Source organism: Cherax quadricarinatus, chromosome 85 (genome assembly GCF_038502225.1).
Source record: "Cherax quadricarinatus isolate ZL_2023a chromosome 85, ASM3850222v1, whole genome shotgun sequence".
Classification (NCBI taxonomy): domain Eukaryota; kingdom Metazoa; phylum Arthropoda; class Malacostraca; order Decapoda; family Parastacidae; genus Cherax; species Cherax quadricarinatus.
Genome location: NC_091376.1, coordinates 11,451,364 through 11,470,328, shown reverse-complemented (window position 1 = coordinate 11,470,328; position 18,965 = coordinate 11,451,364). Strand labels below are relative to the sequence as shown.

Below are 18,965 nucleotides of genomic sequence, written 5' to 3'. Positions count from 1 at the left end.
CCTGATACCTGGTGTTGTCGTAACATGTGTCAGGGAGACGAATGTCAGGTGTCAGGGAGACGAGTGTTAGGTGTCAGGGAGACGAGTGTTAGGTGTCAGGGAGACGAGTGTTAGGTGTCAGGGAGACGAGTGTTAGGTGTCAGGGAGACGAATGTCAGGTGTCAGGGAGACGAGTGTTAGGTGTCAGGGAGACGAGTGTCAGGTGTCAGGGAGACGAGTGTTAGGTGTCAGGGAGACGAGTGTTAGGTGTCAGGGAGACGAGTGTTAGGTGTCAGGGAGACGAATGTCAGGTGTGAGGGAGACGAGTGTTAGGTGTCAGGGAGACGAGTGTCAGGTGTCAGGGAGACGAGTGTTAGGTGTCAGGGAGACGAGTGTTAGGTGTCAGGGAGACGAGTGTTAGGTGGCAGGGAGACGAGTGTCACGTGTCATTGCTGTCAAAGATCGTGGCCAGAAAAACTATCACAACTGATGAGACTAGAGTGTAACAACACTCTCACACCTGAGGTTATTAGACAGTAATAACACTACTTTCGCTATAACGACATCATTTTAATTACAAATAAATAAATTAAAGCTGAGACGACACGTTTGGCAGTCACGCCAGGCAGCGTTACAATTAGAACGTTATTGAGGCGTGGTACAAGGACGGGTGTCACCACACATGTACATATTTAAAGCTTAACATTGCACATAACCATCCATTGAATTTATGACCATTTGTTTAGCTTCAGTGTACTCAGTTGTATAACTCGTATTTAGCAGCAGCAGCAGCAGCAGCAGCTGGCCAGCTGACAGCCACCAGTGTCCACTGGGCAACCAGCCCCTCTATGATATATACACTGGAGGTATGTCTCAGTGTATATATGCTGAGAGTTGAATTTTATCTCTATTCTACGTATATATACACTGTGACATGCAAAGAGTTATGTTACAATTCATTTGGCGTATGTTACACTCCCGTATAGGCGGCCTCCCAACCAGCCCACCTCGTGCTAAGGGTTCAACGATCATTAAGGTACCCGTCCTTAATTAAATCAGTACCTTGGTTCATTGACCAATCACAGGCAAGCCTGCCAAAACTGAAGAAACGTGGTTCACTTGTGGTAAGCACTGGCAGACTTGCCTAGCTGCTGGTTGAGTACGGTGCACTCTGGCTTCTGCTTTGCCATCTGTCACCGTGATGTACACTTATGATTCTATCTGTACATAGTGTACATACCTGTGTATAGTGGGTGAAGGCAAATATACATTAGTCTACTACTGAGTTTGCTCCAATTCCCATTACGATCAGGTTTCACAGGCCATTCATTACCTGTGTTCGCAATGCACTGAGACGTATGTCTCACTGTATGTATGCTTTTATCGCTGTTCTATGTATTAAAGTATTCCTGAGGTGGTGAAAAGTGACTTGCAGCCCTAATGATCCTCGTGTAGTAGATAGAATTTAAACCCCATGAACAAGGGAACCTATTCACCTCTTATCACTATGCCTAAAAATCGTGCTGGTTGTAGCGTTGAACCGCTGGTGCTGGTGCTGGTGCTGCAGGTGGTGTAGGGGCTGGCGGTAGTGTAGGGGCTGGTGGTAGTGCTGGTGCTGCAGGTGGTGTAGGGGCTGGCGGTAGTGTAGGGGCTGGTGGTAGTGCTGGTGCTGCAGGTGGTGTAGGGGCTGGTGGTAGTGTAGGGGCTGGTGGTAGTGCTGGTGCTGCAGGTAGTGTAGGGGCTGGTGGTAGTGTAGGGGCTGGTGGTAGTGCTGGTGCTGCAGGTAGTGTAGGGGCTGATGCTAGTGCGGGTGCTGCAGGTGGTGTAGGGGCTGGTGGTAGTGCTGGTGCTGCAGGTGTAGAGGCTGGTGGTAGTGCTGGTGCTGCAGGTAGTGTAGGGGCTGATGGTAGTGCGGGTGCTGCAGGTGGTGTAGGAGCTGGCGGTAGTGCTGGTGCTGCAGGTGGTGTAGGGGCTGGTGGTAGTGCTGGTGCTGCAGGTGTAGGGGCTGGTGGTAGTGCTGGTGCTGCAGGTAGTGTAGGGGCTGATGGTAGTGCGGGTGCTGCAGGTGGTGTAGGGGCTGGTGATAGTGCGGGTGCTGCAGGTGGTGTAGGGGCTGGTGGTAGTGCTGGTGCTGCAGGTAGTGTAGGGGCTGGTGGTAGTGCTGATGCTGCAGGTGGTGTAGGGGCTGGTGGTAGTGCGGGTGCTGCAGGTAGTGTTGGGGCTGGTGGTAGTGCGGGTGCTGCAGGTAGTGTTGGGGTTGGTGGTAGTGCGGGTGCTGCAGGTAGTGTAGGGGCTGGTGGTAGTGCGGGTGCTGCAGGTAGTGTTGGGGTTGGTGGTAGTGCGGGTGCTGCAGGTGGTGTAGGGGCTGGTGGTAGTGCGGGTGCTGCAGGTGGTGTAGGAGCTGGCGGTAGTGCTGGTGCTGCAGGTAGTGCAGGGGCTGGTGGTAGTGCAGGTGCTGCAGGTAGTGTAGGGGCTGGTGGTAGTGCTGATGCTGCAGGTGGTGTAGGGGGCTGGTGGTAGTGCGGGTAGTGTAGGGGCTGGTGGTAGTGCTGGTGCTGCAGGTGCAGGGGCTGGTGGTAGTGCTGGTGCTGCAGGTAGTGTAGGGGCTGGTGGTAGTGCGGGTGCTGCAGGTGTAGGAGCTGGCGGTAGTGCTGGTAGTGTAGGGGCTGGTGGTAGTGCTGGTGCTGCAGGTGTAGGGGGTGGTGGTAATGCTGGTGCTGCAGGTAATGTAGGGGCTGGTGGTAGTGCAGGTGCTGCAGGTGGTGTAGGAGCTGGCGGTAGTACTGGTAGTGTAGGGGTTGGTGGTAGTGCTGGTGCTGCAGGTGGTGAAGGGGCTGGTGGTAGTGCGGGTGCTGCAGGTAGTGTAGGGGCTGGTGATAGTGCTGGTGCTGCAGGTAGTGTAGGGGCTGGTGGTAGTGCGAGTGCTGCAGGTGGTGTAGGAGCTCGCGGTAGTGCTGGTGCTGCAGGTGGTGAAGGGGCTGGTGGTAGTGCGGGTGCTGCAGGTAGTGTAGGGGCTGGTGGTAGTGGTGGTGCTGCAGGTAGTGTAGGGGCTGGTGGTAGTGCTGGTAGTGTAGGGGCTGGTGGTAAGTGCTGGTGCTGCAGGTGTAGGGGCTGGTGGTGCTGCAGGTAGTGTAGGGGCTGGTGGTAGTGCTGATGCAGGTGGTGTAGGGGCTGGTGGTAGTGCTGGTGCTGCAGGTGGTGTAGGGGCTGGTGGTAGTGCTGGTGCTGCAGGTGTAGGGAGTGCTGGTGCTGCAGGTGTAGGGGCTGGTGGTAGTGCTGGTGCTGCAGGTAGTGAAGGGGCTGGTGGTAGTGCTGGTAGTGTAGGGGCTGGTGGTAGTGCTGGTGCTGCAGGTGATGTAAGGGCTGCTGGTAGTGCTGGTGCTGCAGGTGGCGTAGGGGCTGCTGGTAGTGCTGGTGCTGCAGGTGTAGGGATGGTGGTAGTGCTGGTGCTGCACGTGGTGTAGGGGTTGCTGGTAGTGCTGGTGCTGCAGGTGTAGGGAGTGCTGGTGCTGCAGGTATGGGGGCTGGTGGTAGTATTGGTGCTGCAGGTGTAGGGGCTGGTGGTAGTGCTGGTGTTGCAGGTGGTGTAGGGGTTGCTGGTAGTGCTGGTGCTGCAGGTGTAGGGATGGTGGTAGTGCTGGTGCTGCACGTGGTGTAGGGGTTGCTGGTAGTGCTGGTGCTGCAGGTGTAGGGAGTGCTGGTGCTGCAGGTATGGGGGCTGGTGGTAGTATTGGTGCTGCAGGTGTAGGGGCTGGTGGTAGTGCTGGTGTTGCAGGTGGTGTAGGGGTTGCTGGTAGTGCTGATGCTGCAGGTGGTGTAGGAGCTGCTGATGCTGCAGGTGGTGTAGGGGCTGCTGGTGTTGCAGGTGGTGTAGGGGCTGCTGGTGCTGCAGATGGTGTAGGGGCTGCTGGGGCTGCAGGTGGTGTAGGGGCTGCTGGTGCTGCAGGTGATGTAGGGGCTGCTGGTAGTGTTGGTGCTGTAGGTGGTGTAGGGACTGCTGGTGCTGCAGGTGGTGTAGGGGCTGCTGGTGCTGCAGGTGGTGTAGGGGCTGCTGTGCTGCAGGTGGTGTAGGAGCTGCCGGTGCTGCAGGTGGTGTAGGGGCTGCTGGTGTTGCAGGTGTAGGGGCTGCTGGTGCTGCAGGTGGTGTAGGGGCTGCTGGTGCTGCAGGTGTAGGGGCTGCTGGTGCTGCAGGTGGTGTAGGGGCTGCTGGTGCTGCAGGTGGTGTAGGGGCTGCTGGTGCTGCAGGTGGTGTAGGAGCTGCCGGTGCTGCAGGTGGTGTAGGGGCTGCAGGTGGTGTAGGGGCTGCTGGTGCTGCAGGTAGTGTAGAGGCTGCTGGTGCTGCAGGTAGTGTAGGGGCTGCTGGTGCTGCAGGTGGTGTAGGGGCTGCTGGTGCTGCAGGTAGTGTAGGGGCTGCTGGTGTTGCAGGTGGGGTAGGGGCTGCTGGTGCTGCAGGTGGTGTAGGGGCTGCTGGTGCTGCAGGTGGTGTAGGGGCTGCTGGTGCTGCAGGTGGTGTAGGGGCTGCTGGTGCTGCAGGTAGTGTAGAGGCTGCTGGTGCTGCAGGTGGTGTAGGGGCTGCTGGTGCTGCAGGTGGTGTAGGGGCTGCTGGTGCTGCAGGTAGTGTAGAGGCTGCTGGTGCTGCAGGTGGTGTAGGGGCTGCTGGTGCTGCAGGTGGTGTAGGGGCTGCTGGTGCTGCAGGTAGTGTAGAGGCTGCTGGTGCTGCAGGTGGTGTAGGGGCTGCTGGTGCTGCAGGTGGTGTAGGGACTGCTCTTGCTGCAGGTGGTGTAGAGGCTGCTGGTGCTGCATGTGGTGTAGGGGCTGCTGGTGCTGCAGGTGGTGTAGGGGCTGCTGGTGCTGCAGGTGGTGTAGAGGCTGCTGGTGCTGCAGGTGGTGTAGAGGCTGCTGGTGCTGCAGGTGGTGTAGGGGCTGCTGGTGCTGCAGGTGGTGTAGGGGCTGCTGGTGCTTCAAGTGGTGTAGGGGCTGCTGGTGCTGCAGATGGTGTAGGGGCTGCTGGTGCTGCAGGTGGTGTAGGGGCTGCTGGTGCTGCAGGTGGTGTAGGGGCTGCTGGTGCTGCAGGTGGTGTAGGGGCTGCTGGTGCTGCAGGTGGTGTAGGGGCTGCTGGTGCTGCAGGTGGTGTAGGGGCTGCTGGTGCTGCAGGTCCTGTAGGGGCTGCTGGTGCTGCAGATGGTGTAGGGGCTGCTGGTGCTGCAGATGGTGTAGGGGCTGCTGGTGCTGCAGATGGTGAAGGGGCTGCTGGTGCTGCAGGTGGTGTAGGGGCTGCTGGTGCTGCAGGTGGTGTAGGGGCTGCTGGTGCTGCAGATGGTGTAGGGGCTGCTGGTGCTGCATGTGGTGTAGGGGCTGCTGGTGCTGCAGGTGGTGTAGGGGCTGCTGGTGCTGCATGTGGTGTAGAGGCTGCTGGTGCTGCAGGTGGTGTAGGGGCTGCTGGTGCTGCAGATGGTGTAGGGGCTGCTGGTGCTGCAGGTGTAGGAGCTGCCGGTGCTGCAGGTGGTGTAGGGGCTGCTGGTGCTGCAGATGGTGTAGGGGCTGCTGGTGCTGCAGGTGGTGTAGGGGCTGCTGGTGCTGCAGATGGTGTAGGGGCTGCTGGTGCTGCAGGTGGTGTAGGGGCTGCTGGTGCTGCAGATGGTGTAGGGGCTGCTGGTGCTGCAGGTGGTGTAGGGGCTGCTGGTGCTTCAAGTGGTGTAGGGGCTGCTGGTGCTGCAGGTGGTGTAGAGGCTGCTGGTGCTGCAGGTGGTGTAGAGGCTGCTGGTGCTGCAGATGGTGTAGGGGCTGCTGGTGCTGCAGGTGGTGTAGGGGCTGCTGGTGCTTCAAGTGGTGTAGGGGCTGCTGGTGCTGCAGGTGGTGTAGGGGCTGCTGGTGCTTCAAGTGGTGTAGGGGCTGCTGGTGCTGCAGGTGGTGTAGGGGCTGCTGGTGCTTCAAGTGGTGTAGGGGCTGCTTGTGCTTCAAGTGGTGTAGGGGCTGCTGGTGCTGCAGGTAGTGTAGGGGCTGCTGGTGCTGCAGGTGGTGTAGGGGCTGCTGGTGCTGCAAGTGGTGTAGGGGCTGCTGGTGCTGCAAGTGGTGTAGGGGCTGCTGGTGCTGCAGGTGGTGTAGGGGCTGCTGGTGCTGCAAGTGGTGTAGGGGCTGCTGGTGCTGCAAGTGGTGTAGGGGCTGCTGGTGCTTCAAGTGGTGTAGGGGCTGCTGGTGCTGCAGATGGTGTAGGGGCTGCTGGTGCTGCAGGTGGTGTAGGGGCTGCTGGTGCTTCAAGTGGTGTAGGGGCTGCTGGTGCTGCAGATGGTGTAGGGGCTGCTGGTGCTGCAGATGGTGTAGGGGCTGCTGGTGCTTCAAGTGGTGTAGGGGCTGCTGGTGCTGCAGATGGTGTAGGGGCTGCTGGTGCTGCAGATGGTGTAGGGGCTGCTGGTGCTTCAAGTGGTGTAGGGGCTGCTGGTGCTGCAGATGGTGTAGGGGCTGCTGGTGCGTGCTGACCTCAGCAATTTGTTCATCTTCAAGGTAAATTTGATCTTGTACAGTCACGCAGCAAATCATCATTGCAGCCTGCACTGACATAACAATTTTAACATTGCATTGGTCACGGCGGCCCATTACTGGTGTTGCAATGTTACAGTAAACACTGAATTATCCATGTAAGGTCGTGCTGGCCCAGCTGAATAATCGTGATTATCAGGGAGTGGAGAGGCTTCCCTGGTAATAATTCTAAGCTACATGATAATTGATGTTGCTCCATGTAGTGAAGAATATCATGGTCCTAGCACTTTTATAAGGTTGTGATGTCCCAAGACCTGATCCACTTGGTGTCCCAAGACCTGGTCCACTTGGTGTCCCAAGACCTGGTTCACTTGGTGTCCCTAGACCTGGTCCACTTGGTGTCCCAAGACCTGATCCACCAGGTGTTCCAAGACCTGATCCACCAGGTGTTCCAAGACCTGATCCACCAGGTGTTCCACGACCTGGTCCACCAGGTGTTCCACGACCTGGTCCACCAGGTGTTCCACGACCTGGTCCACAAGGTGTTCCACGACCTGGTCCACCAGGTGTTCCACGACCTGGTCCACCAGGTGTTCCACGGCCTGGTCCACCTGGTGTCCCACGATCAGGTCCACCTGGTGTTCCAAGATCTGGTCCACCAGGTCTTGTGTAGTGTAGTCACCCACTTGTGTATGCAGGAGTCGAGGCATTGCTCCTGGTTTCGCTGACCTACTAGAAAAGAGTATTATTGCCCGTGTGCGTGTGTGTGTGTGTGTGTGTGTGTGTGTGTGTGTGTGTGTGTGTGTGTGTGTGTGTGTGTGATAGAGGTTGATAGAAACGTAGACAACTTTCGTACCATCAATTTCTGTTGCTGCGTAATCCGAGAAAGTTATCCCCGTATTACATAACCCCAGCCACTTCTACCTCAGTGAGCAGATAGAGTAGTGCAGAGTGCGGCGTAAGTTATAAGCCATCCTGCTGTCAGATATTTACAGGTGTTAACATAGTATAATGTTGTTAATGTGATCATCGTCACCTCACTCACATATTTGGTCTCTGGTAGCAGGTCGCTGCCAAAAATAAATTGGCATTGGGTCTTCATCAGTTGAACTACCATCACTGTCATTATCCTCGCCGGTCTGGGACAAGGCCGCGGGGGTACTCACCCACGTGGTCTGGGACCAGGCCGCGGGGGCACTCACCCTTGTGGTCTGGGACCAGGCCGCGGTGGCACTCACCCTCGTGGTCTGGGACCAGGCCGCGGTGGCACTCACCCTCGTGGTCTGGGACCAGGCCGCGGTGGCACTCACCCCCGTGGTCTGGGACCAGGTCGCGGGGGCACTCACCCCTGTGGTCTGGGACCAGGCCGCGGGGGCACTCACCCCTGTGGTCTGGGACCAGACCGCGGTGGCACTCACCCCCGCCATCAACTCTCGCCATTTCATGCAGAATTCTCAGTATTTTCATCGTTTTAGTTACGTGCTGACTCGCTAAGTGATGACCCAGCACCTCCAGTGGTTACTTCACCACAGGGTCATCATCTGAGTGATGACCCAGCACCTCCAGTGGTTACTTCACCACAGGGTCATCATCTGAGTGATGACCCAGCACCTCCAGTGTGGTTACTTCACCACAGGGTCATCATCTGAGTGATGACCCAGCACCTCCAGTGTGGTTACTTCACCACAGGGTCATCATCTGAGTGATGACCCAGCACCTCCAGTGGTTACTTCACCACAGGGTCATCATCTGAGTGATGACCCAGCACCTCCAGTGGTTACTTCACCACAGGGTCATCATCTGAGTGATGACCCAGCACCTCCAGTGTGGTTACTTCACCACAGGGTCATCATCTGAGTGATGACCCAGCACCTCCAGTGGTTACTTCACCACAGGGTCATCATCTGAGTGATGACCCAGCACCTCCAGTGGTTACTTCACCACAGGGTCATCATCTGAGTGATGACCCAGCACCTCCAGTGGTTACTTCACCACAGGGTCATCATCTGAGTGATGACCCAGCACCTCCAGTGGTTACTTCACCACAGGGTCATCATCTGAGTGATGACCCAGCACCTCCAGTGGTTACTTCACCACAGGGTCATCATCTGAGTGATGACCCAGCACCTCCAGTGGTTACTTCACCACAGGGTCATCATCTGAGTGATGACCCAGCACCTCCAGTGGTTTCTTCACCACAGGGTCATCATCTGAGTGATGACCCAGCACCTCCAGTGGTTACTTCACCACAGGGTCATCATCTGAGTGATGACCCAGCACCTCCAGTGGTTACTTCACCACAGGGTCATCATCTGAGTGATGACCCAGCACCTCCAGTGGTTTCTTCACCACAGGGTCATCATCTGAGTGATGACCCAGCACCTCCAGTGTGGTTACTTCACCACAGGGTCATCATCTGAGTGATGACCCAGGACCTCCAGTGGTTACTTCACCACAGGGTCATCATCTGAGTGATGACCCAGCACCTCCAGTGTGGTTACTTCACCACAGGGTCATCATCTGAGTGATGACCCAGCACCTCCAGTGGTTACTTCATCACAGGGTCATCATCTGAGTGATGACCCAGCACCTCCAGTGGTTACTTCACCACAGGGTCATCATCTGATCAAAGACCAGTGTTGCCTGACATTTTCCCTGACGAATTCCATCATCATCTTCCTATTCACTTGCATCATCATCTTCCCAGCTTCTGTTTTCTCATCATCACACATTATCACGAGCGGCTGCTTGCAGATGTTCATGTGTGTGTCACCTGGGATCTGTGTCCATGACCTGGGATCTGTGTCAGTGACCTGGGATCTGTGTCAGTGACCTGGGATCTGTGTCCAACTCAATACAAGATTTTCATTATTTGACCAAGATTTTGGATGTTTAACTTATGTTGTTCGTTATATAATCGGGTTATAATAATAATGGTATATAATACTAACTAGTGGATAAGACACAGGTACAACAGTTATTTATCCTTATTGCGAAACGTTTCGCCTACACAACAGGCGTCATCAGTTGAATAGAAAGGTGGCAAATATGAAGACAGCAGAACCAGTGGAGAGGTCAGGATGTGATCAGCCCATCAACCTTGAAGTAGTTTGAGGTGGTCAGTCCCTCACCTCTGGCACTATAAAATGCTCCATTCTCAAGATTCAGCTTCATATTGTGTAAGAATGGTATACAATACGACAACTACTACTACAACTAACCCATCTCTTTGGGTAGGACCTACTTCCACTGGGGAATCCCGCCTACCAGTGACTATGCCCTCGTCTGCTACCCGTCCCATTTCCACCTGACGTTACTATATAAGCGTCAGGCGCCTCGCTTCTGCTTCAGAATCTCCACGACTACGGTGCTCTTCGCACTTACTCCTAGGTTGAGGGACTGATTACCTCATCTTCTGTACATAGTTCTACTGTCTTCAAGTTATGTCCTGGAATTTGTATTGATAAGGCCACTGGATGGCGAAACGTCTACAATAAAGATACCCAGATGTTGCACACAGCTTCATATTGTTCAAGAATGTGCATTTGTTCACTGGTAAACTATGGCAGATTATTGACTCAAGAAATCGTAATGACACGATTGCAAATAAACCATACCCCCGGCCGGGATTGAACCCGCGGTCATAGAGTCTCAAAACTCCAGCCCGTCGCGTTAGCCACTAGACGGCAGTGAAGGGACTTGAGCTAGAGTTCGTCACGGCCACGCTAGCTGGAGATTCGTCTGTAAAAACTTGCATTTGTGGTCACAGAGGTGCCTGTGCTAACTTTCCTATGGTGTAGAAATATACCTAGTTGGATGAATCTTATTGTGGCTAGCTGGTCTAGTGGCTAACGCGACGGGCTGGAGTTTTGAGACTCTATGACCGCGGGTTCAATCCCGGCCGGGGGTATGGTTTTTTATGGCAGATTATTAACAGTAAAGAGCTGAATTAATTTTTCAGTGGCCAGTGTTTGGGTCTGGCAGATGTTGTTCCACTAACAATGATACTGACGTTATAATTACATTTATATTGTTGCATCGTCACGCTGGTATTGTTACCTCTTAGAAAAAGGTGGTCATCCTCGGCCAGACTGTTACCAGTCGTAATTATTGATTGCTGAATAACAGTGCCAGTCACCAGGGCTGTGTGACCAAGGCTTAGTAAGTACATGGTGAAGGTTCCCGGGATCTTCCTTCCTGTGACCAGCTCTCAAACCAGGTCACGTGATTCAGGGCTTGGTCAGTTAGACTGTTGGTGGTAGTTGGACGTAAGTACCACAGCTCGGCTGACCACAAACTACTTGAGGGTATTTGTCAAGTTTCTTCTTAAGGACAGCCAAGAGTCTGTAATCTTTTAGTAATACTTCTTACAAGTTGGATTTAGAGAGTCGAATTTGAGGGGATTTTAACCCTTCCATTGAGGAGGTATTATCATTGGCTTGGCTTTTTAATATATTTCTAGCTTTATCCAATGTTATGATAGTTATTTATCTCTCTTCGCACATGCGTGTGTGTGTGTGTGTGTGTGTGTGTGTGTGTGTGTGTGTGTGTGTGTGTGTGTGTGTGTGAAACATCGTCAGTATAAGAGGAGGGGTGAGGAGGAAGAGTAGGAAGGGCAGAGGGAAGAAAGTGAAAGAGAAGCTAGAGTGCAGGTACTAGTCATCTCAGTAAGTGACGCTGGTGACACGGATGAGATATCGCCTGACAGGGCATATCAACTGATGATTGACTACCATTTAAGGTGGGAGCTTCTCAGGTGTTCAGTCTCTGATAGTCTGGTGGAGACTGCCAGACTGGTGGAGACTGCCAGACTGGTGCAGACTGGCAATGACCTGGATTAAGAGCAGTTGACTGGGCAAGAAGGCACCCCCCCCTTCCTCTCCTTGAAGGGAAGTGAGTGTTGTATAATGTAAAGTGTAGCGGAGGTGAGGTGAGGAATGTACAGGTGTAGCAAGGAGGAGTTTGTCAGTGTTCAGTGAGGCAATAACTTCCGCACACCTGCCTTCCGCCTTACACTCTCCACATACTCTCCTATACCTTCCTTTTAAGGAGGGTGTCTTAATGCTGGGAAAGGGCTTTGGATCAAAGAAATTGGAGGTAACCTACCTTTAGTCAACCTCATCCCAAGGTTAGATCCACCACTGCTGGCAGTACTCCAAACTTACCCTGACATCTCTTGTAAGCTGGTACTTTAATTTCAGGCTCACGTAGGCTGGTCACTTGACATTCCCTTACCTGAGATCTTGTAATATTACCCAGGACACAATTACTTGTGCTCTGGTAATCCTGCTCATCCCATGACTTGTACATCAGAAGCTGGGACGTCAGTTCACCGACTTCATGACGTATAGAACCCAAGTCAACATGGATTTAGAGCAGGAACATCATACTTGCGTAACCGGAAAGTGGGTAATTAGGTATTTATATTTCTAAGCAGATCACAAAAGAGCTGTAGTAAGCAGAGCCAAATTTAGTCTTAGCCAAATATAAAGTTCAATACCCCAAGACACTGTCCTTCCATCTCTCCTGTTTCTCATCCTCGCATCTGACATAGATAAAAAAAAATTAACCAAATTCTTATTGACTCAAGTTGTAATAAACAACAGTCTGGGCACTTAGATCGGTGCCCAGACTGTCAGTCTACAGGCTGTGGTCCGCCTCCCCGTCCACCATTCCGTTTATTCATAGCTTTTTATCAATTTAAGGCAAAACTGAGAACTAGACCAAGTCAAAATAGGTGGGTAGGCTACGTGTCTCGCTGTTAGTACTTGGAGAGTCGAGCCTCCCACACGTCCTGGTGTTAAATAATCCACACAGATTTAAAGAGAAGTGTGTTGACGCTTCCGGAGGCAGTAAGGGTCGAGCAAATAGATTAAGAGTCAAAAGGGTGTGTTGATCCCCGTGAGGCAGTGAACTAGGCAGCAAGGAACCACTTGCTCTCTATTAGTCTACATCCGCCCAAACACCGCTTGCTTCCAACACCCACCTGCATGTAATTGCCTACCATGGCGCCACCTGTCCGCCAGCTGTTCCAATAACTACATGTATAACAGCAGCAGGAGCAGCAGCAACAACCATCTGCACACTGGCCACCTGTTCATCTTCTAACAATCATAGCTAAGAACGATCAGGTCACGTGTGCTGCCACCAGCTGACACTATTATTGTTTATATTTGTAATATGAAGCTAACACTGCCTCTCACACCTGCTGGTTGTACTGCCCCCCTCGGCTGGTCGTGCCGCTCCCTAACACCTGCTGGTCGTACCGCCCCCTCACCTGGTCGTGCTGCCCCTTCACACCTGTTGGTCGTGCTGCCCCTTCACACCTGTTGGTCGGCCTGCCCCTTCACACCTGCTGGTCGTGTTGCCCCTTACACCAGCAGTGTGCTACTACATTACTCTGGTAGTTTCTTAGTGGGAACAAAATAGACCACGACTTCCTCCTAGGGCCAACTCGGCAAGATTCTGACGCTGATAAAGGCCTGCGGACTGCTAGCAGCAAGAGCTTGGTTAACCAGGCAGTCAAGAGGGAAGCCTGGTCTGCAAGTGTACAACTCTCGTAACTGGTATGTTACATGTTGTGTCCAGTGATGACAGAACAAGGGTCAGCCTTTGTTGGGCTGAGAAGAACTGAGCTGAAAAAAATGTCTCCACTGAGCTGGGTTTGAAGTTATTTACCAAGAGAGTGGGTTGTGCTAGGAAGGAGCTAGGAAGGGAGTGGGTTGTGCTAGGAAGGAGCTAGGAAGGGAGTGGGTTGTGCTAGGAAGGAGCTAGGGAGTGGGTTGCGCTAGGAAGGGAGTGGGTTGTGCTAGGAAGGAGCTAGGAAGGGCTGGGCTGGGAATGGCACGTGAGAACTTGACTTAACAAAACAGTCTGGACTTGACTCAACAAAACAGTCTGGACTTGACTCAACAAAACAGTCTGGACTTGACTCAACAAAACACCCTGGAAGCTTTACTTCAACTCACCTTCCTCGTAACATTAACCTCAAGGCTCTTTTTACTGTAACTTTTCAACCTGATTTACAGTTCGAAATTGTCTCTGTTCGATTATTTTTTCCTTGGTAATGATATGAGGTAAATTATCCATAGTGAGGATAATTTTGTGCTTTCAGAAACAAGAATGTTCCCAAGTTGTGAGAAATGTCTGAGTCTCGTCCTGGGGCGGGTGGAGAGTTTCGACGTGTTACATTTGCTACATGCGAGGACCAAGGTTCGAGTCTTCGTCCATTCTGTTGTTCATTACCTAAGCTTTAATAAGTATGTAATATTGTTGGTAACATTACCAGCAATATGTTAGTTAAGAGGACACAAGTGCAACTGATGCCCAACGTCGCCACAATAAAATGTCGCATTAGTTGAACTTGTGTCCTTTTATCTGAGAGCTGATTAAGACACATGTGCAACAGCTGAGTATATTGTTGAAACGTTTCGCCTACACAGTAGGCTTCTTCATTGAGATACAAAGACAGCAGGTACTATTTCTCCAAGGTTGAATGACTTGGTTACATCATTTCACTACTATACCTGCCGCCTCTATACTTGACTGAAGGGGCCTACTGTGTAGGCGAATCTTTTTAGCAATAAAAATACCTAATTATTGTACATGTTTTTTAATCATTAACTTGTCAGTATTTTATACCATTTTCAACATTATCTGATAGCTATATAATCCCATAGACTGGACTCTAAGAGTATTAAAAACTCTGGAAGCCTTCACAAGTATGTCAGAGACTCGCCAGCCAAGGTACAGTGTTGGTCTCTTGGCCTCTTTACACTTAATTTTATATCTCAGGGTACCTGTTGCATCCCTACTCTTCGTTAAGGATTTTTTACCTCCTGTTAAGCCTCTTACTGTGGTCATGACTAGCTGTATATAATGTTAGTGTTACGGAGACTTATTGTGTTCAGCACTAGCTGTATGTAATGTTAGTGTTACGGAGACTTATTGTGTTCAGCACTAGCTGTATGTAATGTTAGTGTTACGGAGACTTATTGTGTTGAGCACTAGCTGTATGTAATGTTAGTGTTACGGAGACTTATTGTGTTGAGCACTAGCTGTATGTAATGTTAGTGTTACGGAGACTTAATGTGTTGAGCACTAGCTGTATGTAATGTTAGTGTTACGGAGACATTGTGTTGAGCACTAGCTGTATGTAATGTTAGTGTTACGGAGACTTATTGTGTTGAGCACTAGCTGTATGTAATGTTAGTGTTACGGAGACTTATTGTGTTCAGCACTAGCTGTATGTGATGTTAGTGTTACGGAGACTTATTGTGTTCAGCACTAGCTGTATGTAATGTTAGTGTTACGGAGACTTATTGTGTTCAGCACTAGCTGTATGTAATGTTAGTGTTACGGAGACTTATTGTGTTGAGCACTAGCTGTATGTAATGTTAGTGTTACGGAGACTTATTGTGTTCAGCACTAGCTGTATGTAATGTTAGTGTTACGGAGACTTATTGTGTTCAGCACTAGCTGTATGTGATGTTAGTGTTACGGAGACTTATTGTGTTCAGCACTAGCTGTATGTGATGTTAGTGTTGCAGAGCCTCTTGTGGCCAGCATCAGTTGCATGTTGTAATGTTTGTGTTACTGGAATGACCTTGTCTGAAATATTGTACACTGATGCTAATGTTGGTCGTTTGCGTCTCAGGTACGTGTCAGTCCACGGACGGTATATTGCACGGCAAATCAAGTACAAGGACACTGCTGCCTCGGGTATATCTTTTACACTTTTTGTAACGAAATTATGTAAACGTGTATTTTGTGTGCCTCAGCCTGTGTAATAGTTACACTGTGGGAACACTGGACCATCGCTACCCACTGGACCACCATCACCACCCACTGTACCACCATCACCATCCACTGTACCACCATCACCACCCACTGTACCACCATCACCATCCACTGTACCATCACCACCCACTGTAACACCATCACCACCCACTGTAACACCATCACCATCCACTGTACCACCATCACCATCCACTGTACCACCACCACCCACTGTACCACCATCACCACCCACTGTACCACCATCACCATCCACTGTACCACCATCACCACCCACTGTAACACCACCATCCACTGTACCACCATCACCATCCACTGTACCACCATCACCACCCACTGTAACACCACCATCCACTGTACCACCATCACCATCCACTGTACCACCATCACCACCCACTGTAACACCACCATCCACTGTACCACCATCACCACCCACTGTACCACCATCACCACCCACTGTACCACCATCACCATCCACTGTACCACCATCACCACCCACTGTAACACCACCATCCACTGTACCACCATCACCATCCACTGTACCACCATCACCACCCACTGTAACACCACCATCCACTGTACCACCATCACCATCCACTGTACCACCATCACCATCCACTGTACCACCACCACCCACTGTACCACCATCACCACCCACTGTACCACCATCACCATCCACTGTACCACCATCACCACCCACTGTAACACCACCATCCACTGTACCACCATCACCATCCACTGTACCACCATCACCACCCACTGTAACACCACCATCCACTGTACCACCATCACCATCCACTGTACCACCATCACCACCCACTGTAACACCACCATCCACTGTACCACCATCACCACCCACTGTACCACCATCACCACCCACTGTACCACCATCACCATCCACTGTACCACCATCACCACCCACTGTAACACCACCATCCACTGTACCACCATCACCATCCACTGTACCACCATCACCACCCACTGTAACACCACCATCCACTGTACCACCATCACCATCCACTGTACCACCATCACCACCCACTGTAACACCACCATCCACTGTACCACCATCACCACCCACTGTACCACCATCACCACCCACTGTACCATCATCCGCTGTACCACCATCACCATCCACTGTACCACCATCACCATCCACTGTACCACCATCACCACCCACTGTAACACCATCACCATCCGCTGTACCACCATCACCACCCACTGTACCATCACCATCCACTGTACCACCATCACCATCCACTGTACCACCATCACCATCCACTGTACCACCATCACCACCCACTGTAACACCATCACCATCCACTGTACCACCATCACCATCCACTGTACCACCATCACCATCCACTGTACCACCATCACCATCCACTGTACCACCATCACCACCCACTGTACCACCATCACCACCCACTGTACCACCATCACCATCCACTGAACCACCATCACCATCCACTGTACCACCATCACCATCCACTGTACCATCATCACCATCCACTGTACCACCATCACCATCCACTGTACCATCATCACCATCCACTGTACCATCACCATCCACTGTACCACCATCACCATCCACTGTACCACCATCACCATCCACTGTATCACCATCACTACCGACTGCGCCACCATCACTAGCCACTGCACCATCACTATCCACTGCACCACCACCATGGCTTCCTGCATTAAACACACATGGGAATAAACGCAAGAGTTCCGGCCATGAGGACTAATGACTGCTTGAAGGTATACTGTGTTAGGAGGACGCCACACCCAAGCGCCACACGTTGGTCGACCATGTGTTTACCTGGAGTTTACCTGGAGAGAGTTTCGGGGGTCAACGCCCCCGCGGCCCGGTCTGAGACCAGGCCTCCTGGTGGATCAGAGCCTGATCAACCAGGCTGTTGCTGCTGGCTGCACGCAAACCAACATACGAGCCACAGCCCGGCTGATCCGGAACTGACTTTAGGTGCTTGTCCAGTGCCAGCTTGAAGACTGCCAGGGGTCTGTTGGTAATCCCCCTTATGTGTGCTGGGAGGCAGTTGAACAGTCTCGGGCCCCTGACACTTATTGTATGGTCTCTTAACGTGCTAGTGACACCCCTGCTTTTCATTGGGGGGATGGTGCATCGTCTGCCAAGTCTTTTGCTTTCGTAGTGGGTGATTTTCGTGTGCAAGTTCGGTACTAGTCCCTCTAGGATTTTCCAGGTGTATATAATCATGTATCTCTCCCTCCTGCGTTCCAGGGAATACAGGTTTAGGAACCTCAAGCGCTCCCAATAATTGAGGTGTTTTATCTCCGTTATCCGCGCCGTGAAAGTTCTCTGTACATTTTCTAGGTCGGCAATTTCACCTGCCTTGAAAGGTGCTGTTAGTGTGCAGCAATATTCCAGCCTAGATAGAACAAGTGACCTGAAGAGTGTCATCATGGGCTTGGCCTCCCTAGTTTTGAAGGTTCTCATTATCCATCCTGTCATTTTTCTAGCAGATGCGATTGATACAATGTTATGGTCCTTGAAGGTGAGATCCTCCGACATGATCACTCCCAGGTCTTTGACGTTGGTGTTTCGCTCTATTTTGTGGCCAGAATTTGTTTTGTACTCTGATGAAGATTTAATTTCCTCATGTTTCTTCCCTGTAGCGATCTCCTACATGTTGGTAGTTCATAATGTGTTTTCTGCCATATGTTGGTTTACCATGTGTTGGTTTACATCAGTTGGTATCTAATTACTTGTGTTCTAACACTGCGCATGTCTTAATTCAGAAGACATACTTGTTCTGCGCCCTTGAGTGGCCCTGAGCTATACCACTGACAGCATTATGAGCTCTTTTCAGTGTCAGATATAAGAAAAATATAGAGAAAACCTCACTTGCCTTGAGGAGCCTCGCATCTCACCGTTTCGGCCTCTGAATTGACTTTATTGATAATACTCTTTGAGTGCGATTTGTTAAAAAGTTGAAGATCCATATATATAGTTTATATTATTCTACCACCATTGACTGGTCACACTTGTCAAAGATTGTGGCAACGCGCGCGCGCGCGCGCGCGCGTGTGTGTGTGTGTGTGTGTGTGTGTGTGTGTGTGTGTGTCTGTGTGTGTGTCTGTGTGTCTGTGTATGTGTGTGTGTGTGTGTGTGTGTGTGTGTGTGTGTATTACCTGGCGTTGTGTGTAGTTACACCCAGGCTGGTGCAGCGTGTAGTTACACCCAAGCTGGTGCAGCGTGTAGTTACACCCAAGCTGGTGCAGCGTGTAGTTACACCCAGGCTGGTGTAGCGTGTAGTTACACCCAGGCTGGTGTAGGGTGTAGTTACACCCAGGCTGGTGTAGCATGTAGTTACACCCAAGCTGGTGTAGCGTGTAGTTACTCAGGCTGGTGCAGCGTGTAATTACACCCAGGCTGGCGTAGCGTGTAGTTACACCCAGGCTGGTGTAGCGTGTAGTTACACCCAGGCTGGTGTAGTGTGTAGTTACACCCAAGCTGGTGTAGCGTGTAGTTACACTCAGGCTGGTGTAGCGTGTAATTATACCCAGGCTGGTGTAGCGTGTAGTTACACCCAAGCTGGTGTAACGTGTAGTTACACACAGGCTGGTGTAGCGTGTAGTTACACCCAAGCTGGTGTAGCATGTAGTTACACTCAGGCTGGTGTAGCGTGTAATTACACCCAGGCTGGTGCAGCGTGTAATTACACCCAGGCTGG

The 18,965-nt window shown here is 51.8% G+C and overlaps 1 protein-coding gene across 2 annotated transcripts in view; it reads left to right on the top strand.

Moving 5' to 3' along the window:
* LOC128703166 (serine-rich adhesin for platelets-like) overlaps positions 1 to 18,965 on the top strand; it is a 434,412-nt gene that overhangs the window by 191,011 nt on the left and 224,436 nt on the right. The window contains exon 1 of one of the 2 annotated variants that reach the window (XM_070103362.1): positions 13,640 to 13,668. The exons of the other annotated variant lie outside the window; for it this stretch is intronic. Coding sequence (XP_069959463.1) covers positions 13,655 to 13,668 — 14 coding nt within the window. The 5' untranslated portion in view covers positions 13,640 to 13,654. Of the gene's footprint in view, positions 1 to 13,639; positions 13,669 to 18,965 lie in introns of those variants that run through there. 2 annotated transcript variants of the gene reach the window in all.